At 41.7% G+C, this 22956-nt stretch overlaps 2 protein-coding genes across 18 annotated transcripts in view; one reads left to right on the top strand and one right to left on the bottom strand.

Moving 5' to 3' along the window:
- The first annotated feature begins 78 nt into the window (after nt 1–78).
- Nucleotides 79–4137, top strand: zar1 (zygote arrest 1). Its single transcript, XM_033621784.2, has 4 exons — nt 79–792; nt 3339–3431; nt 3612–3686; nt 3766–4137. Exons 1-4 carry the CDS (start codon nt 115–117, stop codon nt 3907–3909), a joined length of 990 nt encoding a protein of 329 aa, XP_033477675.1. The 5' UTR covers nt 79–114; the 3' UTR covers nt 3910–4137.
- Nucleotides 4138–5260: 1123 nt separating this feature from the next.
- fryl (furry homolog, like) overlaps nt 5261–22956 on the bottom strand; it is an 85668-nt gene continuing 67972 nt past the window's right edge. For 13 of the 17 annotated variants that reach the window (XM_078168535.1, XM_078168534.1, XM_078168537.1 and 10 more), the window contains 9 exons: nt 18921–19339; nt 16090–16297; nt 15786–15935; nt 15449–15547; nt 14588–14656; nt 12054–12071; nt 9664–9774; nt 8909–9102; nt 5261–7249 (listed from right to left, as the gene is read on the bottom strand). In XM_078168535.1, the coding sequence (XP_078024661.1) occupies nt 7009–7249; nt 8909–9102; nt 9664–9774; nt 12054–12071; nt 14588–14656; nt 15449–15547; nt 15786–15935; nt 16090–16297; nt 18921–19339 (1509 nt within the window). In that variant the 3' untranslated portion in view covers nt 5261–7008. The remainder of the gene's footprint in view (nt 7250–8908; nt 9103–9663; nt 9775–12053; nt 12072–14587; nt 14657–15448; nt 15548–15785; nt 15936–16089; nt 16298–18920; nt 19340–22956) is intronic. The other 4 variants (XM_078168526.1, XM_033622086.2, XM_033622093.2 and 1 more) reach the window with 3 other exon arrangements.

The raw sequence follows: 22956 nt of genomic DNA, 5'->3' as shown, positions 1-22956 counted from the left end.
GGGAGAGAAAATGAAAGCAGTCTCACACCTGACCATAATTAGGCCTAATGGTGAGCTCATGTTGCCCAATCTACTTAAATAGCTACACCTACTAAGCTTGGTTGGTTGAACAAAATGGCAACGTATGGTGACGAGCCAGTCGACAGCTATTTCTATTCATCTTGCAACCCTTACACGGGCCGATACCCCCGGCCTAAAAACGCTGGGTGGAAGTATAAAAGTTACCTCTCCCACTACGGGGACGCTTCGGATGCCTTCAACAACCACCAGCGCGCGCAGCTCAAGTCCATCTTATCCCAAATCAATCCAAAACTCACCCCGAGGCTCATGAAGGCAAACACTAAAGATGTGGCGGTGCAGGTGAACCCGAAGAAAGACGCATCGGTGCAGTGCTCCATCGGCCCGCGCACCCTCCTGGCCATGAAGGTGGACTTTTGGCGCAGAAGAAAGCAGCAGGAGCCGCCCGGTAGTCCCAAGGCTGCGGACGGTGTGCGTTACCCTCGCACCCTCGCCGTGTACTCACCCATCGCCTACAGAAGCGTCACCTCCTTCCTGGCCGACGACAACAACAACAATGAAGCCTCCTCCGGTGAGACGCAGACCGGAAAGCCGCCCGGTGACCCGCCCGAGGCCGCGGTGACGAAGAGCAAAGACAAGCAGGCTGGTAAAGATGGGAAGACCGCAACGATCCCAGATCAGCGCAAAACACCCAAGACAAAACAACAGGAGGAGAGTGAAGAGGAACAGCTGATTACAGAGGGGTCAAAGGGCAAGGCGCGTGTGCGGTTCCAGGTGAGTTGCATCACGTGCTCAGGGAGGTCTTTTCACGTCCTTTAGCTTGTTTCAGGGGCGTTTGTAGGGACTGAGCACCCTGGGGCTCAGCCTGGACCTCTGGGGGAGCTCCAGAGGATCCTCCCCCAGATTTTAATTTTTTGATGAACAATCTCTATTTTGAGGTTTTTTAAATGCACCCTGGCACCTTTTTTATTTACCACTATTTTTTCTTACTTAACTTGCCCTTTTAAACCTTAAACCTCATGTTAAAAATTAGCAGTTGTTAGGTGCAAAGGCTCGATCAACGCTGCTTGCAGCTTTAATTTTGAATGAGATTATAAATGACAACTATACTATGACTTTTTCTGACATATTTTATGATGTGCTATACTACGGCTTTTTTAATCAAAAGTTGACTTTGTATTTTTTTAACGGCATACTATGACTTTTTTTTAAGCTTTTGATAACATGCTGTAGTATGACATATTTTTTTTTATGCCACACTGTGCTATTCCTTTTTGTTTTTATGACATACTAAGTTTTGAATAACATACTACAGTATGGCTTTTTGAATAAACTTAATGACATACTGTACTAAGAGTTGATGTCATGAGTCATGATATTATTCATGACATACTATGCTATGACTTCTTCAATGAAATTCCTAATGATGTAATATACTATGATATTTTTAATATTTTTTGTGACATACTTCACCATGACTCTTATTAATTTTTATATGCTACACTATTATTTTTTCTGAATTTTTTTTTTATTGACTATACCATGATTTTTTTCTAATTTTTAATGACATACTATATGACATTTCTATTTTTTTCATGACCTGCTGTACTATGACTCTGACTATACTTTACTTTTTTATTAATTGTGAACTGTGGTGTTAAAAATCTTAGTAGTTGTTAGTAATAAGTTGATGGACAGGCGTGCAATAGAGGTCCTGTGCTCACAATATTTCACTTATCCACGTTTCACTTGCTGAAATGTTACCTCAAAGGTCCAGGGTGTAGAATTCAGTGGCATCCAGAGGAGAGGTTACAGAACTGAAATGTGTCCTGTGTGCCAAGCGTGTAGGAGAACTACAGTGGCCGTCACGATTGGCCCGATCTAGAGCCAGTGTTTTGGATTTGTCCATTCTGGGCTACTGTAGAACAACATGGCAGACTGTGAAAGAAGACCCTTTTGAGAACCTGCGTTTCCTATAGCTATTCAAAGACAGCTGGGGCGTGTTCTTTGGAACCATGGGAGCTTTGGGGTATTACACATATGCAATATAATGGAGGGCTACTGCAGACAGTGTAAGAAATAAGGCATGGTGTCATCAGGTGCTCTTTGGTTGCGCTGTTTTTAGCCTGTTTGTGTGCGTTTGGCCTGACAGAACTTTTTGGGCACACTCAATTGGATGGCTGCTGACATACAATAAACATTTGCCTATAGAAAGCATTTGTTTATGGTCTTTGTTACAGACTTTTTCATTAATTACAGAATTTGTAATTCTAACCCTTATCTTTATTTTACGTACAAAAATATTTCGACCCAAGGCTGACTGCAGGCAGTGCATGTGTTGTACCCCACTGCTATGACGTGATATGACGCCATGACTCACTTTTTAACCTCCTTGGCGTTTCTTAGGATATCGAAGGCATGACCTGCTCTACTTTGCCTACTGTCTCTGACTGGCTTACCCTGTCATTTTTACTCTAGCCAATATCACTCATCCTGCTTGAGCCAATCAAACCAAAGGCAACAAGTGCTAGTCATTCATAGGGAATGGCTAGGAAACAGAAATTCACGACCATATGTATGATGTAGATATAAATGACTTATTATTTTCAGGTGAGTACACACTAAAGAAAACATAGTAAGGAATATTATATACAGTTTCTGCCAATAGATGCCCCTAAATCCTACACTCTGGGCCTTTTTGAAAACAAAGAAAATAAACTCAAGATACAACCATAAAGACGACAAACTGCATGTAGATTAGCCCCCATGGAAATAAAATATACAGATGTTATTTCTGTCAAAATGCACTTCCTATTTCAAAGCTATTCTCTCAAGCAAAGTTTGTAGGATAAAAATTCTAAAGGAAATTTCATCCTAAAATGGACTCAGAAGTTATGGAGAATATACAGGCATCTAGACATCCTCCTGATTCAGATACAGAAACCTTCCCTTCAAATACACTTTGATGAAAATTAATCTAATTTGGACAATGCCTTTAAAATTGTGTCAGTAATTCACTGCCAATGCCAGACTGAACAATATAAATTCCAGTCTTGACGCTATGGTTTACATCTCCATCTTTATTGTACAAATAACCTAAATCAGAAGCTAGAATAACATTTTACATTTAATCAGCATCATAATTTTAACCAGCCAAATGGTCAGCATCTGGATAGTATCTGCAAGCTTGGTGTGAGAGCTATGAAGAAACTAAAATTCTTAACAGAAGACTGTAAAGATGAACTGCACTTAAGTTGTTTTCCAGATTCGTCCACTAACACTGGGTGAATGATCTAACTGACTTGCCTTTTGTCCATCAGTTTCTGGAACAGAAGTACGGATATTATCACTGCAGAGAATGCAATCTACGATGGGAGAGTGCCTATGTGTGGTGCGTTCAGGGCACCAACAAGGTGAGCACTTCAGTCATTTGCCAATAAACCAGGGGGTCAACACTAAGGTTGCAACAGTATGAGATTTTCATGGTACGATTATCAATTTTGCATTTAAACTGTAATAATTTGAGTCATGACATAACATTTAATAGCTACAGTATTAGATGTCTGCCCTGATAGAAGTATGTTGTGTTCCAGGTTTACTTCAAACAGTACTGTAGGAAATGCCAAAAAGAATTCAACCCATACCGAGTTGAGGACATCACGTGTCACGTAAGCCCAGTCTAACTTGCTCTTTGAATTAAAATGTGCCATGTATGACCACCAAACCAAAGTCCTCCTCCTTTTCCAGACTTGCAACAAAGCACGCTGTTCCTGTGCAATAACACAACGCCACGTTGACCCCAAGCGGCCCCACAGACAGGACTTGTGCGGCAGATGCAAAGGCAAGCGGCTCTCCTGTGAAAGCACTTTCAGCTTCAAATACATCATCTAGGAAGCATCTCGACTGAACTCTGCCCTGTAAACACAGCAGTACAGTAACGTCCTGTGGGGGTGCACCTTCAACTCAGTGCCACCAGATTTGCAGATGCAATGACGGCACTTTGGATGCAAAACATATATTTGATGTTTCAAAACTTTATTTCGTGCCTGTTTTGTGTTGATGAAGTTAATGGTAAGCGCCATACAACTTACAATGTAATAAAGGGCTACCTTGCACTCAGTACTGAAGCATTCTTTTCACTCAAGCTGATGTCCTGTTGGTAGTGAAAACTGAGGCAAAGAAACTAAAATATCAATGCTTGAAAGTGGTATTTAACTCAGCAACTGTCTCCTAGTTTAGGATTAAAGCTACAGCTGGTAACTTTAATGAAAATAACTTCAATATTTACTGAATATGTCGCGTTACCAAAGAAGTCTTCTTACTGCTTCTAATGACATTTGCTAGAATCAACAATACGCTAAAATGTGTTTCTGAGAACATTTGAGACAAGAAATGGGTAATGCAGTAACAGAATCTTGATTTACATTTAATAGTGCTGCCCAGTTTGACCACAGTTCAGTAACTGGCAGCTGTGTTAGACTCCTTAGCTCTGATTGGTTTTCGTTCACATGCAGTAAGCCCATTGGAAGCAATATGAGGCGGCAGAGGAACATGACTTTCTGTCTCACCTAGTGTAAATACTGTGAGTTTTAGCAAATATTAACTTTTTTTTATTAAGTTACCAACTGTAGCTTTAATAGCAGATGAAAAAAGATCAAGATTTAAGACTGCATGTACATGGGGTTTGAACTTAATTTAGCTGGAGCTGAAGCCCCGACAGTCCTGCACCTGTATCCTGCCTGTGGTGCGGGCAAAGTGGATCACCAAGAACAGATGGTGTATTTTTGCTCGACTAAATACTTGAGCTTTTCCTCATTTATCTGTACTTTGAATATAAGCAATGTTTAAGTAAATAGCGTTCCATTACAGATGATACACTCCATGTTTTGTGTGCATTAGGAAGTCTAATGGTGTCTTCCAAATACTCCCAAACTTCCATAAGAAAGCACTTCAACAGTCCTGCTGTAATCATCCATTATCTGTAAGCACTTAATCTATTTAGGACAGGACAGGTTGTCTATCATAGAGCTGACACACAGAGACCGATCACCATTCACACTACCTAAAAACTAAGTCTTTTGACTGTAGACGGAAGCCAGAGAAATACTGTAAACTCCACACAGAAGGGCCACAACTGGAACCCTCTTGCTGTGAGGTGACCTTTCCAACCACTGCTCCACTGTACCGCCCCCATTTTAATCATGTTTCCACATTTGTACTAATGACTTTAGACCAAGCTTGTACTGTATGATTAGGTTTTTATTTATCCAGAGAGAAGGCTGGTATGTGAGTGAACAAGAAAAAAAATGTATAATGCACCTCTACATTAAAACATCTTCCAGGTAAATAATATATTCATTAAATAATTAAGAACAGCATTCAAATGTACCAGACAAGCAGGAAAAAAAAAAAGCTCTCTGAGGAATGAGTACAGTGACTGTTACAATGTGCCATGACAAGATTTCCAAGAAAGCATTCAGATAATGGTTAATGTCCTGCAGTCACAGCAGCAAGTAGGGCCATTCTGAAAGCAGAGCGCAGCTTCAACGACAGCCATTTCCCCCTTGGAAAACAGGATCAAGATGTAGCGGAGGATGAGCGCTGCTTTGCAACGTGATCAACCTACACGGACCAAATAAAAAAAAAAAAAAAAAAGTCTCCCCTTTATGAGGCTTTAAGCAGAGCCTGTGCCGGGGGTGCCGAGCTGACAAAAAGATCACAGTGGAGAGAAGGAATGCATATGACTCGGCTGGACTGGTGTGGTCCGAGAGGAGGTGGAGGCTACATTAGATCTCCCATGCCATCGCCTTCACAAAGGCAGGCTGGTGGCTAGTCCCAAATGAGCCCTGACCCCCTTTCCAAGACCACCACTAACAACAACCGAGGCAGCCTTTGGGAAATTTTGTGTGATTGTGGATGAAGAAGGCGGAGCGGATCATTAATGACTCAAACCTGGTCTTGGCTTTCTCTCATCACATTAGCTTTATACATACATCCTATTCGGATGAACAGTGCATTACACAAAAGTACAAGGGAAAAATACTGGTTTTACACTATACATTTTCTAAAATATATACAGAGTAAAATAAGTTATGTTTCCATAATGAGTTGTAGCCAGTCTGCACTTGTGTGCAATTATATGCATTTGTGTGTGAGCGTATACCAGAATATCCAATATATATCACACAGTCGAGAGTCTCTAAAGGCAGCTACTTATTTGGTTAAAGAGTGAGTTTTGCGTGAAGACCTGTTGAAGGGGACTCTCCTCTCAAAGCAGATCAATAAACAGATATATTTCTCTTTTTACACTCCCTGAAGGCAAACGTCTCCCACAGGGTTACAATTACATGTTAAATATCCTAACATTTACAACCTAGGATGTTAGCTCTAATAAAAAATACATTTCTCAAAAAAATATTCTTGCAGTGCTTTTCTCTTTCAAGCATGCTTTTGAAAACTGTTTTTAAACAAGATTTTTTTCTGTTTGCTTATGAATCTTGACGGTGTGTCCTCACACATACGACGCCTCCTCTGGACCGTCTTACATGCTTCAATGCCATCTATCCTGCCTCGACCCCCGAGGAGGTCACCGGTCGGTATGACAGGCCCATCAGGTCAGATCCAGCAAAGAAAAAAACAAAAATAAAAAAGATAAAACAAAAAAAAAAAGAAAAAAGTTATCATCCAACTGTGTCCTCTCTGATTCTCTCCCAGTCACACCACCACATGACTTATTGCAACTGAATTTTGCAAGTTGGCTTAGTCTGGGAAAAGATGCTAGCTTTAAGCATTCATACAGGTAATAATATATATTAAGAGTCACAGTTATTCCCACACATCCTTTAGCCCTTTATAGGTGGAGTCTCTCGTCCTCCTCTGAAGCCCCTCACTGTCTACCCTCTCTCTACAGCTGAGGTGAGGTCTGTGTAGAGTTTGGGGGGGGATATTTGTCCAGTCTAGTCCAGGCTTACAGCCTGCAGTACCACAGGTTCACAGTCCAGTGCTGACCATGGTGTTGAGGGGCTGGCAGGCCTGCGCCTGACTCAGAGCCTCACGGATCTGCAGGTTGAGCTCCATAAGGCGGGTGCTAGCCTGAGACAGGTCCCTGCTGGGGCCCACCACCGCCAAGCAGCCCGTCTGGCCCAGCGTCTGGTGACGGAAGTAGATGTGCAGAAGGGTCTGGACTGCATTGTCTGTCTCGTTGCCAAAGATGTCGTTGGGCCACAAAGACCTGTTGGTAAACAAGGGTGTGGGTGAATGAAGGGCTTCAACTAACAATTATTTTTATCATCAATCTGCCTGATGTTTTTTTTTGGTATGAATTTTTTGTCAATATTATGTCAGAAAATACTGAACCATGTCCTGAGTAATTTACCAGAGCCAATGGTGACGTCTTCAAATGATATGTCTCATTGGATCAGTCCAAAAATCCAAAGCTATTCAGTTTATCATCATGTATGATTAAAAAAAGGATAATTCAATCATCAAAATATGTTGACTTGCATAATTGCCTAGAGTTGGTTCGTGTTCTCACATAAAATGCCTTGCGCGAGAAAGCTGCTCTTGATTGGCCAGAATTTCAGCCTCAATTTTAAAGTAAACAAAACGTTGAAGAAGAGTACACTTGCAAGATAAATGTGACACTTTCTAATGTCACAATGGAGGGACAACTACGCAGGTTGATTTTAGCGCTGCTCATCGTGGACTATATTGCTGTCATTGTTCATTTTAGTCAAACCATACAGTTTGAAAACAAGGCGCGGCTCCAACTAGAAAACAATGTTTTGATGCATTCTTTTTTTTGGTATCCATCCAGCATATGCTGCTTTTGGTGAAATACTCAGTTCTTCTTTTTAAATAAGTGGAGTCTGAGCAGAAATACACCTACTTGCAGCTTTTAGATCTCAAGTAAAACAAAGGAAAAGTTGTTGGCAGTTGTGCCTTTCCCATGACTATTACCAACAGTAGATCAATAAACTGAATCAGACTTTGAAGTGTTGCGCCTGAAATGGTTTGTAGGTTTTTGTCTCGTGTAGCCAATGGTGTTAGTCATACTAACAGTAGTAGGTGATTGACAGCAGCTGATGATGGAGCTGCCAAGTGACATCATCAGGATGCAGCCAGCACAGCAGGCTGCTCGTGTTTTCAACTGTACAAGGCAGTGCAGCAGAAACCTAACATAGCAAAGCATTCCATTGCTGCAACTAATGATTTTTTCCACAATCAAGTAGTCTGACAGCAATAGACATTTAACTGTGTGAGCTATTAAAAATTAAAGGTTTGGGTGATACAACGATACAGATTTGGCTACACCGTTTCTAACGAGAGCTATTCAGGGCAGTTTTTGTGCAAAATTAGGGCATAACTCTTGTGTAATCTCATGAATGCAGCTGCCTTGCAAGGCAACTTGAATGGGGCAGACATGGAGGAGGAGAGTTAAGTTGTAAATACAGAAACCTGCAACACTTATGTTCTCAGGAACCTTAAGTTTTGAGTCTTTTGTTTTTAACTCAAGTGTTGTTTCTTGTCAGGCAGCTGTTTTACTGCTTGTAAACATGTTCAATATAAAAAAATAATCACATGTGAAGAAGAACAGTGCGGTCATATTAAAACAACTTCCTAACTGAATTTACAAAACAATGACTGTAACTCCGTTATCATACAAGATTTTGGCCATATTGCCCGCCCTTAAACTCAGATGCATTCAAACTGCAATGAAAGCAGGCACATATAAAAATTTCTGGTGCCATGACTTGATTACTTAACATGATTATTCCTACGTTATTACATTGTCTTTGATTAGATTTTTCTGGTCACTTCAATTTATCAATTTATGGACAAAAAGTTGTTGATCTGTGTCTGTGCTGTGGAATAATAATGTTCCTCTTACCTGAAGATTTTGACCTGTGTGAGCGCAGAGCTGAAGTCTCTGCCTCTCAGGGTTTCAATCAGTGACTGGATGGCTGTCTCCGTGTTTGTCTGGGCAGTGTCTGACATACACACATCCTCCTGACCATCATTTCCTGTTTCTGCCTCCTTCAGACAGCTCTCGAGGATAGTGAGTTCTTCAGACATGTTGGTCACCTTAGAAACAGAGACGACACAAAAACATGAATATTATGACACTGCATATCACAGCTCATGTGCAAAATGCACCTGGGAGGGCAGCAAATTAAACCTCTTGACTAAATACTGACTGGAATAGCCGACCCCATCACTCAATGTTAGAAATTACTTAATTTCATTAAGTGCTAATCTAATTAAAGCTCCAGCGAGATGCAGCTCATACAGGGATAAACACATTCATCAATGACTTACTGAACTGTTCTGTAGTTAAAGAGGAATCTGTCCTCCCTGTGTTTTATGATATAAATGTTAATAATTCATGTACAGTATCATTGTAATAATAAAAATATTTTTAGATTTTTATGACAAACAACTGCGTAAAAGAGACAACAATCTGTGGAAAACAGTCCTCTTACAGGATGATATAACGTAATGCAATTTGTCTGTTCTTGCTTCTCTGACAGAGGAGATGGGAAACATGTAAACTGCCACAGCGTCACAGTGACTGTCTAAGGAAAACATAAACTCCAACTAAACGTAAAGTGCATTTCAGACATGCCTGTAATGTTTAAGTCTCACCTCTGCCTCTCTCTTGATGGTGTCCACCCTGCTGATGAGCTTACAGTAGGCCTGGAAGAGCAGCAGCAGCTGAAAGTGCAACTTATAGAGCCTGCGACACAACTCCAGCTCCTACAGAGACAGAAACACATACACAGTCACATGTCGGCATAATGGTTGCGCTTGCTTTTAAATGACTCTGATGATCATATGATTAGACAGATGGGTATCCTGGGTTAGAGACGTGGGAGTAGATGAAAGGGTTAACATGGCCTGGAGCAAAGTGCCATCCGGTTTGGGCCGTGGAGCAAGAGGTGAGTCTACAACTAGTAGAATTAGTCATGAAATCTCAATTAGAAAACTATCCATCACCACCTCGTGTGATGCTCCTTACAGGCCACTGGGACCAGTATGGCTGACTGGATGAGTGACCCAAAGAAGTGGATAATTACTAGGGGTGGGGGGAAAAAAATCAATTCTTGGCTGCATCGCAATTCTTGGAAGATTATGTCTGTTTTTTGTTTTTTTTTTAAGATTATTTTTGGGGGGATTTTTGGCCTTCATTTGACAGGACAGTGGTAGCGTGAAACGAGTTAGGACAGGGGGGGTGACATGCAGCAAAGGGCTGCAGGCTGGAATCAAAACCACTGGACACAGCGTTTCTTCATGGGGTGCCTACTGTACCAGATAAGCTACTCAGCACCCCTCCATCTCTTGATGCAGAAAAGTCAATAATCAGAAATCTAAAACCCAGTTCTCAACATTATGATTGTTTGTAAGAATTTTGTAAAACTGTGCAAACGTTTCTTACGACTGAACCAACTACATGCTGACATAAACCTGTTCATCATATTTACGTTCCAAGTTAGGCTACTTCTTGATATTTGGTGAGGATGGCTGAGCGTGAGCTACAGATAAATACAATCCAACCAGCACCCCCCACGCCTGCAGTGATTGGCGGACCGATTCTGGCCTGATCTTTTACGCATTACCAGTCATTAAGCATAAGTTTATATTAATGAATATAAAATGTTCATTTTAATGCGTTGATTCTGCGTCCCACTTATACGTAGGTAGGCTATGTAAGCTCAATATAATGTCACAGACATGTCACCGATCAACATTCTGTCATTTTGAGGGGCAAGTGGCAGATGTCCCAGTAACCCTGCAGCCTTGTGCTGCGTTCATGTGGTGTCGTAATACTCCAAAAATTAGTTCCTGATCATATTTCATGGCTCACCTGATCCATTTCCTTTGCTCTTTGTTATCAACGTGTTGTTTAAACGCTCTGAACAATAAAATTAAACATATTTTTTGTAGTGTCCACGTTGTTTCCTCATTATAATTTAAAGTGCACAAACACATCAAGGTCAGAAGAACGACCACTGGCCTACGCTGGCAGAGATCTTGATTCCAGTCTCATTTAATCGCTTCTCACCCTAGCAGGCAGCGTGAGCAGGACCCTACAATAACAATAGCTGGAAAAGTCGGAGATTTACAAGCCCCTGCATGTTTGACAGGCTGACCTGATACATACCAGGCACTAAAAAGAGTCGTTCAAGAAGATAAGTGCGTTCATTTTTGCCCATCACTACTGGCTTAAAAGATAGAGTGTGGAAGTATTTTTGCTTCTATAAAGTTGAAGGGGAAAGGATCCTGTTCAAGAGCTACACTGGATTAATATAGATACCGGAAGTAAATTCATCTGTTTATTTTATAAATACGCTGTGTTTTAAAAGTAGCAAGTGGTCACACAGTGAGAAAAAATAATCTAAAGAAAAATTTGGATGCATTAAGACACGTCGATAATTGTTTTATAATCGCATCGTAGCCCTCTGAATCGTAATCAAATCGTGAGACGACAAGAGTATCCCACCCCTAGCAATTACTGAAATTTTAGACCTTAATCCAAGAAAACATGGAGGGAGAAAAAAATGGTAATTTGAACAGATATGATAATGGAACAATACACATGCAAAATGAAAGTAATCCAATCCTGACATATGATCTCTCCAGTCATCCTCCACTGATAACAGAGGCACCCCCTCTGAAATCATCAATGACTCTACACTGGATAGAAGTTTAAACATCTCCATCTATCTGCAGACAGAATCAGTGTGCAGTACAAAGCAGTTTGATTATTGATTATTCAGGCTGGATGCAGCAACATCACAAAAAGCATATGCTGCCATTCAGGAGAACAGTAACTTATGATTGGGTGGATGAGAGCGTTGAGCTGGGTTACATGACTGATCAAGGCACAGACAGAGATACAGAGGTGGGTGGGGGTGGTGGCAGAGCACAGTCTGTGGTTGCCAACAGCGCAGGTATGTACAGAGAGAGATGAGATGGTCAGTTGTTTTGTCCGGATGTAATGATAATTAAGATTCTGTAATATGAGAACCACTTACTGCTAGATTTTCCATTTGCTAAGCAAGAAGCAGGTCACACGAAAACAACAACAAACAAAACAGAAGGAGAGAAAGACCAAGAATTAGTGAGCTTTAACATGGCAGCTGAGACACAGTGACCTGACGGGCAAAGAGCAGTGGTTTATCATCTTCCCCTCACACAGGTCGGTGAGGGCTCAGAGCCGAAACACATGAGCTCACTTCAGAACAGCGTGTACGATGAGGGAGAGAAAAGATATGGTGGAGGCTACAGGAGGAGGAAGGAGAGTGGAGTACAGTAAAAATACTTCTGAATATGTTGCCATTTTTATCCTATGACAGCATGTCTGTGGCTGGAAAACACAAAGGGAGGCTCAAGCTGAGGCTACATCCACACAAATATGACCTTATGAAAACAACCTCCATACACACAAGCATTTAGCGCTGAATCTCCGTCCATACCAACATGCCGAAAAACAGATATCACATGACCATTCACGTGTACTGGTTATGCGTGTGCCAGTGTAAACAGGAAGCAGATTGTCTTCTCTGAGGTTGGTTGCTTAGTTACAGAAAATAATACAGAGAACAACAGCAATGATGAAAAACAAGACCAGAGATTTCTCTGCTTGGGCCAACAACGAGGTGGAACTGCTACTGAAGGTAACATGAGTTTATTGTGGTCAAGATGGTAGAAAACAGATTTGGAATCACTGCAAGGCAAATACGCCAAGATATTAACACAGTGGGAGCATTATTCATTACCAGAGAAAACCATGGCAATAAGAAAGTATGAAATTACAAAAGGTATGTAGACCTATCATTAACGTTTTGGCTTGATATGTTAGACCCAATCAGGAAGTGCATCATCTTTTTCAAAAGTCTCAGTTTCTGCCCGTTTCCACCCCGAAGTTTCAAATTGAAACGAGATCGGCAGTAAAACACTCTACGGTTTAAGGGGTTCCAAAATACCAAAGTAGTGTGGGTGCGAGGTGTAAACGTAGCAGAAGTTATGCATAACAAAAACATATTAGTGTGGATGTAGCCTGAGTCAAAATGTCACCAACTCCAGGATGTGGAGTGAGAGCATGCAACATCTCCATGCAACTGAGGACAACAGAGTTAAAAGTGGAAAACCTGTCTGTCACGAAAGTCTCATCTCTCTTCATTCTGACGTAATTATCACCTAAAATATATAAAGTATAGTATATACATACTATACTAATTAAAAAGGTGCAACTGCCAAACAGGTATTTGTCACAAATGTCAGGTGAACATTAAGTAGGGCTGTGTATTGGCTAGAATCTGGCAAGATGATATATCACGATTTTTAAGGAGTCTAATTTCAGGAGCTAGCATTGTGCCTGACTTGCCTGTTTCAGGGGCTGTGTTCTTTGTGTTTAAGCTAGCGATATGTTGTTACGTTGGAGTGGAAGAGTCAAATAATTGAAGACAGATTAAAATATTGCTACCTAGCAGTAGAGGGTTTACACACAACACAAAAAGAACCACTGCCACGAGTCCTTTCATGTAAGCTATCAATTAAAAATCAAAAGTCTTTTTTTTAGAATCAATACAGGATCAGAAAACACAATATTGTGTATAATGTCAACATGTTTTTTTTAAATGTATTGTTAATATTTCTTTTTACCAAAAAAGAAGAACTTTGGGAAAATATCAGAAATGCTCCTTTTTCTCTCGGTGGCTGGACAGGTGTGTTAGTGTCTGTTTGATCGACAGCAGCTGGCAGGCTGAGCCCCAGCAGGGGAATGAAAAACAAAGTAAACAAACTTTCCCTGCAGCCTAAATGTCATAGACAGACAGGTTATTGTTAATGGTACTGAAGAATAAGAACCATACCAGCATGTAACCGGACAGAAATGACATGCAGGTATATTAACATGCTGTTTAATGTGTTGCAGTTGAGCAGCTGGTAAGCTACCTGGCCTGCAAACTGACATTAACAGTACACTTCTCCCTGGGGAGTGTTTGTTTGGTGACTTATTCAACAAGCTAAGGTGCAGGACAAGACGTGTGTTCATGTTTGTAAGTTAGAGAAGAGGAAGAGTTAAGCAGGAGAGCTAATGTGGTTGTTGTTCAGAGTCTGTGGCTCTTGTGTTGTGTAGCTGCTGTCTGGCTCTGTGTGACCATCTGCTCTGCCTATGATGTAATGCTGACGTTACTGCTTTAGTTTCAAATGAAAAAATTTGATCACATGTAAACAAAATTCATCCATGTCATGTACGTAGACGTATAAGTGATGGTATTCTGATGAAAACATGCAAAACTTTTTTAAAACTAAAAAATATATATAATTTTTTCGAAGGAGAACACAGGACAAGTGATTCACACAGCAGATATTTGTGTATTTGCAAACAAAAAACATGCAATTTAATGTCAGCTGGAACTTAAGTCTTCATGCAAAGACCTAAAAGGTGACAAATTTCATCCATTGATCATTCAGCTGCATCCTTTAACGATTTACCAGATTCCTAAAAGTCATATACACAAGTTACAAATAACATTCCTCTCAAACATTAAGTATTCATTCCTACCTGTGCATGAGTATTGGGTCGTTGGCTGCTGTCTTTGTCCCCAAATGTTTTCCTGCAGTTCTCCAGCCACTACAGGGTTGGGAGGACAGGAGTGGGTGAGAAAGAAAAAAAGACATGAGGATTAGGGGAGGGAGAGGAAGATTGGTAACAGAGGCAAAACGAGAGCTTTTTTTTCCCTCCCTTGGACGTCTGCATCTACATTTGTGTACATATATAATAAAGGTTGGTCATGGAGGAGATCTAATAAGAGTGTTGTACTTAGCGAATTAAAGAAGGCCTGTTCCAGAGCACGGGGTAGTATCTAGCCCTCCAGGGACCATTGCCGTCTCATTCAATTAGCGCCCCAGCATCCCAGAACCCTCTGCAATCTCATCTCTTCTCTTCATTCCCCTCCCCCCATGTTCCTCCTCCCACCCCTCACAGCTTCTTCTGCCTGGCCTTCTATAACTGATTTAGGAGTGCTGAGGGTTATTTTTATCCCTTCAGCAGGGGATGTCACTAGTGATGCAGACACTAACGGCAGCTAAATCTACTCATACCCAACACTGATTCAATGTCTGCACTGCTGATGAGACAGATTGGGGCATATCTCGTACAGCATCAGCTATTTGTCTCCATGTCCTCTTAGCATTTCCACGGTGCGATGGCATAGGGATAAAGGGCAATTTAGACACACTTCCTAAGCCAATCTCTCTTTAGATGAGAGGACACTGACAGACAGTTCCTTAGAGCCCCCCCCCACACACACACATATCCTGACACAGCAACTTAAACTGCAGCTGTGTGTGTCCTGAGGGGAAAAAGGTTAAAAGAGAATAAGAAAGTAGATATGGTCAGTGTGGGAGATATGTGGTGACTTACAAGCTCTGCTGCTTCTCTCTTGGCATTGTAGGTGTCCAGGTGTTCCTGCAACTCCAGCACACTAAACTTCAGAGTCTCCAACAGTCCACAAGAGACCAGCTACAACAGCAAGACAGGACCCCACATACATTAACCCACAACAACATCCAATACATACACAGTACATGACAGAGAAATATCTACAGCAAGACACACATACACATTAAGGAATATGTATAACATGCAGTGCTATTTTTCCTCAAAATAACAGAAAAACAATAGTGCAACTACATTATTCTATTTGCGCTCAATCAATTTTATCATAATTATTGCAGACAACCATGCAAAACAGCCTCACCGTCTCTGCATCCAGCAGCACAGTGGGACACTGTGAGCGAGACGTCATGACTTCCAGGGAGCTGAGGAACTGATTCCCCATTCGCTGGAGCCTTTCCCCAAGGAAGCGAACAGATGAATGCGTAATGGAGCCAAATTTCCTCTGAATGCCCTGTATTAAACAAGGACATGGAATAAAAGAGGAAGAAAAAAATCTTGCTGAGAATGCTCACATGTATTCAAGACTGTAAACCCCTCAGGTAAGTTTAGCCCTGCAGTTCAAAACTGCAAACATATTCAAGAAAAAGCATTTATTAGGCATTTACCTGAAAGAGTCGGGAGAACACGTGGAACGTGTAAACAGCAGAGGAACCATCTGTATCTGACAACATCTGGTTGACATGGCAACGCCAAGCATCTTCCTCATTGTCATAGGCAACAGGCTGGAATGCTGCCAGGATGGCAGAGAGAAAGGGCGAAGGGGGCGGAGAGGCCTGAATCTCTGGGAAGCAGTCTGCGTCACCTTCATCTTGACTGAAACACACACGGGGGCCAATAAGCTACAGTCCGACATGTTCTACACTCCCCTCAGTCTTTACTGAAGGACAAAATGTAAACACGCACACATGCTCATCCTCACTCGCTGCAAGTAAACAACCTGACATCGCTGTATCTCTGCCTCCTTCACTGCAGATTGTGCTGCAGTATATTGAGAGCTCTAATCTACTGCAGTGCTCTAGCACAATAACAACATATGAGCTATTAGCATTTTAGCATCATGCAAACATCTGACTCCCCCCCCCCCCACACACACACAAACACACACACACACACACACACACACACATACAGATACTCACAGGCCTGTAGGACCAAACAGCCTGAAGAAGCAGACAGAATATAAGTATCTAAAGCCTGCGCTGCCAAGCGCTGTAGCGGACACAGCCTCTGTCCTCATCCTCACCCCAACTATCGCTCCTCTTTTCTCTTTCCCTTACTCTCTCCCCTTGTCTGCAGCTCGACTGTGCTGCAACTGCTAACAGCACTAGCGCACTGCACTCCCATCCCACACAGGACTGCAGAGAGCTCTATACAAGCTAGGCATCGACACACACTGACACATACACACACTTCTGCAAAACAGAGCCAGCTCCCAACCTCACAGGGGCAAAATGTTGCTGAGTTGTTTTTGTCTTGCTCTCTCCCACTCACATAAATCCTCATACACAGAAAAAACACTAAACTGCTTAGTGTCCTGCTGTTTTCAGACAATCGCTCAGAGTGCACCCCACTAACACGCTTGCCTATCAATCATGCATGGCTTAGCTAAGTGAAAGACCTTGAGTACAGTGATGGATGCTAGTAAGAGGCTAAGTGAGTGACTGTCTGTGTCTGCATGTTTGTTCAGTGTAGATTAAAACCCTAAATTTATAACTGTCCTCCAGCCAGAATTGGCCCACCTTGAAGAAGGAACATTTTGTGGATGGGAGCCAGCCTACCCTGGCCCACCTTCATAGTTTCAGCCCACGCTGGAGCCACGCCAGTGAAGAAATTACTCATCAGACCATCTCGACAGTATCTATCTCACAGAGGCTAGTCGCTCCACATACTGTAATCTATATACCTTCATAAGCAGTCATACCCAAACTATTTTTTTTTACCGACTGATATGACTTATCACAATAAAAACATTGAAACTGATTGTGAAAAGCCATTTTAACTGCACTGCATCATAGTGTTGACATTGATTTTTTAAATGGGCAGTTCCAATCAGGGATTCACCCAGAACTGGATGGCAGAGGTGGTTTTCCTTTTTTTTCCAACATTGCAATGTGCTGGCTGCTCTGATTTAAAACTACAAAGCAAAAATACAATGTGATTAATCACTCAATCAATCACTCGCTGAGTTGAATCGACACATCTTGATGTATCTCGTCTTGTCACCACGGCACCAGATGAAACGCCTCACTCATCAAATATGTGGCCTTTGACGTGTGCTGCAGCACTACGGCTTGTTTTCCCTGATGCTTCATAAGCCTGATATTATGTTTCATAAAAAATGTAATAAATTCTTCTGATGTCAGTGCAGGCGCTCTGTATTTCAGGCGAGGCTCTGATAAGACTTCTCATTTCAGCATTCTCTTTTACATCACTGCACATGGTTTTCCAGTCCCTCTGGTATATTATGAGATCTTTGCTATTTTAGCCTCATCTGAACTGTTGTCCAAAGTAAATCTTTTAAAATTAACATTAATGGTGATGCATGTTTTTCGCTTTGGTTTATCTACTGGATCAAAGCATATGGATGTAAAACTGTTCCCTCTATCGCTGACAGTACCAAATAATAAATGTAACTTTGGTATTTTTCAGTCTGGACTCTATTTTCCCGTGTTTTTGTGTCTAAGTGACTAATCGGGACAACAATTTTTGAGATTGGTCCAGTAATGAGCAGAAAGGCTGCAGCTGGCAAGATCGAAACAGGCTGCAGTGCTCAAGGCATGTTTGCACTGTCAGTTTACCTTCACTAGAAGTGCTCATTTTTGCCACTGACAGGCTCAGATTATCATTACAAGTGTCTGACAACATTATGGAGAGGATCCTTACAGAGATAGACCTTTTTGTTAGAGAGCAAGATTCTTTTTGTTTAACCAGAGACACATCAAAAATCACTTTTGCGCTCGACTATGAAAGCCTGAATGACTGCGGACATTCCTCGCGGAGTCCGTTCCGCATACGTTCCGCCCGAGTATGTTCGGGCCTTTACAGTGGACATAAATTGTAGGTGTGAACATGCCTCGGGTGGTGACACAGCAGCCTGTTTCGCCACTGCCATTTGCAGCAGTCTTGCTCAATAGTGGGCCAATTTCAAAAATTGTTGTTCCCATTAGTCACTTAGACACAAAAACATGGTAAAATAGAGTCCAGGTTGAAAAATACCTAACTTGCTTTTTAACAATTCACATATAAACTCAGGTTATCTGTCTTTGGTGGGTCCCAGCAGTCTAAATACATGTTAAAAAGGCCAAAGACCAGTATTAATTTGTCATCAGATTACAGATATAAAATGATATTATACAGATTACTAATCCGGACAATCATAACACAGCATGTATTATTTCGCATTCTCTGTGATCTTTATCCAAAACAATCCACTCACCTGGACATGCCAGAGAAGTCCGCCTCCTCCTCCTCACAGCGCTCATCCAGCTCCTTCAGGGCCTGCGTCACATCTTCCTCCCACCCTGAGCCGCAGGTGCTGTCTGGGTCTGGGTCTGGTTCTGGCTTCGTCTCTGGTGGCATGGGCAGGGGCAGAGCTAGAGGCAGGACTGTTTGGGAATCGTCCTCACAGATGGACCCCGGTGGAGTGTCTATGGCCGGTGGGGGAGGGGGGGCTGGATCCCGGTCTTCCTGAGGGTCCTGGGTCTCCTGAGGTTCCTGAGCATCCTGATGGTCCTGCGAGTCTTGGAGGTCACACAGCTCGGATGGGTCAGAGGGCAGAGGGGGGGCACTGCAAAACCCCGTGTCTTCACTCACACTGCTGCTCAGCTCGTCCGCTGCCGTCATGCTAACAGCATCCTGTAGGACAAGCCAGAGGGGGGCGCTCAGCAGGTGCAGTTTGGCAGATGATACCACATAAAAACATATTCTTCATTTACACTATCTTTCTAACAGTTAAATTGCCTGGTTATTCTGAGAATGGCAGCTCTTAATATCAATCTGAGAACAGATTCGCGGCTGAGCCTCTATTATGGGTTAAATTAAGACTTCTATAGCCCATACTTAAGACCACATATTAGCTTCAATTACACAAGAGGGACTTTCGAGTCAGCGCTTTTTACAAGGTTCACTTCCTTAGAGATGGCTCTTTATGTCACTCTATACGCTAACGTCTCTCGTGAGAAATTAAAGAAAAAGAAAAGAATCAATAAACAGAAGCCAATATCAATCTATCACTGAAATGCCATTAAAAACTTGACCTCAATGCTAATAAAACAGTAGCATCCTGGTAAAATGACAGGGAGTGAGAGCTGACAGGACAGCAGATAAATCTGATGTAATGTATACGCTCTGACACATGTTACATCAGTCTGGACAGATTTATGACCTGTGCTGCATAACTACACATAAATGATGGACCGTAGCAGCATAACAAATTCACCAAACAGCGGTAATCAACAATGGGCACACTAAGTGAGGGAACACAATTTCTTTTTGATTACATTAGCACAAAAACCAGTTACAGTGTCTGACTCAGACACAGGAAACTCCAGATAAATTCCATATATAAAGTAGCCCTGTTAATGTGAAGCACGGACATGGAGGAGGGATGTTAGAAAATGGCACAGAGAAGGGGTTTTAATTAAGAGCACTTGTTTTTTTATAGTCTTGTGTTTTTTTTTTTATTTAAAGGTCTAATGCATTAGGAAAACTGAGCGTGGCAGACAGCCAGTACATCACAGAGGCAGCTGCCATATTACAGAAAGCTTTTAGAAGTGGTCGTGGCCATCCTGGAGGGAATGAGTAAGAGTATTGATGGTTTTATCTAGGGCTCATTACACTAAGAGCTGGGGCTGTGATAGGGGAGATGTCCTTGGGATGACATTGAGACCGTCGGCTAGATTGAGTTCTTGGAAAGTTACATTCAGTTCTGTGTACAAAGCATCATCACTGAAAGGTAGGAATTTACATTAAATATGTATGAGGCAAGACTATTCTTATATTCCTGTATTTTTTTTTCAAGTGGGGTCATATGAGGTACTTACCCCATAGTCTGATTATTCCCTACACTAGATGGCAGTCTGCACGCCCCCAGTTTGGAGAAGCAGGCAGAAGAACTGCCAAGAGAGCTAAGCAGTGCACTGCTTTGGATGGGGGCAACAACGAGCTTAAGTGTATGCTATATTAGGATATTTCTAACAGCTTTACCTTACTGCAGACAGCTCTTTCTGACAGGAAACTGAAGCATTACATCCATCTATGCTCTCTTCAAAGCCACCAGACTTCTCTGACAAAAATTCTGCATTGAGGAACATGTGAGTGGCTGGTCTATGCTGCCTTGACTGTTCAATTTATTGGAGTTACTGTGTGTGTTCAGTGTTTTAAATGGTTAGTTCCGATTCACCAAACTCACAACATAACGCAAACAAACTAAACAATCGAGGCAGCGGTAGACTAGCAGCTCCAATATTCTGCAAGGTAAAATTACTGTTTTTGTCAAAGGAGTCTGGTGGCTTTGAAGAGAGCATAGATTACGGATTTAGTTCCCCGTCAGAGAATAAAAAATATAACATACACTTATACTGAGTGGTACTCCTGCCTGCTTCTCCAAACCAAAGACTGTATAATAAAGATAAAAGCCATGACAGCTCCCAAAAAGTGAAGCCAAAACATTTTGATCGCCCCCTGTATAGGACACAAATCCTGACCCCTTCATGTTGGATGTGACATAGGACAAACTAAAAATTCAAAGTACACAGCAAATAAATATTTCCGCAAGATGGTTTCTGTTATTTTAGGTAGTTCTTATCACTCTGACATATGTTCAAGTGTTCATTTATCTGATGAGTTTGGTTTTAATGGGTTATTTGATGCTCGTGATCAATGGCGCTGCTTGCAGTTTATTGGATGTGTGTATGAGCTGGAACTCCGTACTAGAGAGATTGCTCTGGCTCATAATATTGTCACCAGCAGAAAACCATTGCTATTGCTAACATTTAAGTCATATTGCTACAGTTTAAGTCCTATTTCTGCAAATCCCTAACTTGGCTTCTTCTAGGGAGCCTTTGTGCTCCACTGTCAAGCAGGTTAACTCGTATCTCAGCTACGCCTGGATCTTATGTTGTGGTTGTGCTGCTGCCGTGGTCCTGCCTGATGCCTCCTACTGCTGCTGTTATTAGTCATACTACTACTGTTAATATACACATATGATTGTAATTGTCACATACATATACTGTCATATATTAATATATACTTACAACATATGATACCACAATTACTGTTATTATTATTATGATAATATTATTACTAAAATTAATGTTATTGTAGCTATTATTATATCACCGTCTGTCCTGCTCTGTCTCTCTCTGTCTCAATTTCTTTCTCTCTCTCTGTCTCTCTTTATGTATCATTGTGTCATATGGATTATTGCAAATTTATCATATTGATCTGTTCTATACGACATCTACTGCACGTCTGGTCATCCTGGAAGAGGGATCCCTCCTCAGTTGCTCTTCCTGAGGTTTCTAACATTTTTTTCCCCCATGAAAGGTTTTTTTTTGGGGGAGGTTTCCTTATCCACTGTGAGGGTCCAAAAGACAGAGGGATGCTGTATGCTGTAAAGCCTCTGAGGCAAATTGTAATTTGTGATATTGGGCTTTATGAATAAAATTGAATCAAACTGAACTGAAAACCGCAGCAGCCGGTTTCGGGATATTTTGGCTTCATTTTTTACAGTGGGAGAAAGTGTTGTCCATCTTTATATACAGTGTCTGCTCCAAACTGGGGGTGAACTGACCACCATCTACTGTTGGGAATACACTGACTATGGATAAGTACCTCATACAACACCACTTACAACAATCAGACCTATCCCTTTAAAGGTAAAAAAAAATATTCTTCAAGTAAAGATTAATTTAAATTTAAAATCTGAAATCCCCTGCTGTGTACAAAGGCAAATAAAGATGACATAATATACTCACCATTGTTAGTATAAGTGATAAATGTCAGTAGCAGCAGATAGCAAAGCTGTTCATCACAAGACAGGCTATGGCATGTTAATATGGTAGCAAAATGAAGAGGTTTAATTGGCTAGAGAACCACTGGTTTTCAGTTGACTGCATTATTTCTGAAGTGAACACACCACTTGTAATGGACTTATACTCACACATGCTTCTGCCGAAGATAAAGGAGCTGGTGTCCATTTCACAAGTTTTTAATGGAGGATTTAGTTGGAATGGTCAGTTGCTGTGTTATTGGAGGTGAGCAGTGACAGCTAACCTGAGGTGAGCGTTTAGTTTCATCTCCCCAAATCACACAGGCAAGCAAGCCCCGCCACTTAGCTAGTCACCACATATACCATTTAAGGAGTAAGAGCTAGTCTTCAGCACCCAAACCCAGAGCGAAGCAACAAAGCAAGCAGCGGTAAGAGGAGTCAGAAGCAGGGAAAGCATCACATGATGTCTTCACCTGACAGC

The sequence above is a fragment of the Epinephelus lanceolatus genome, chromosome 6 (genome assembly GCF_041903045.1).
Source record: "Epinephelus lanceolatus isolate andai-2023 chromosome 6, ASM4190304v1, whole genome shotgun sequence".
In the NCBI taxonomy this organism is placed as follows: domain Eukaryota; kingdom Metazoa; phylum Chordata; class Actinopteri; order Perciformes; family Serranidae; genus Epinephelus; species Epinephelus lanceolatus.
Note: the sequence above shows the minus strand (reverse complement) of the source record. Positions and strands in the feature narration are given on the sequence as shown.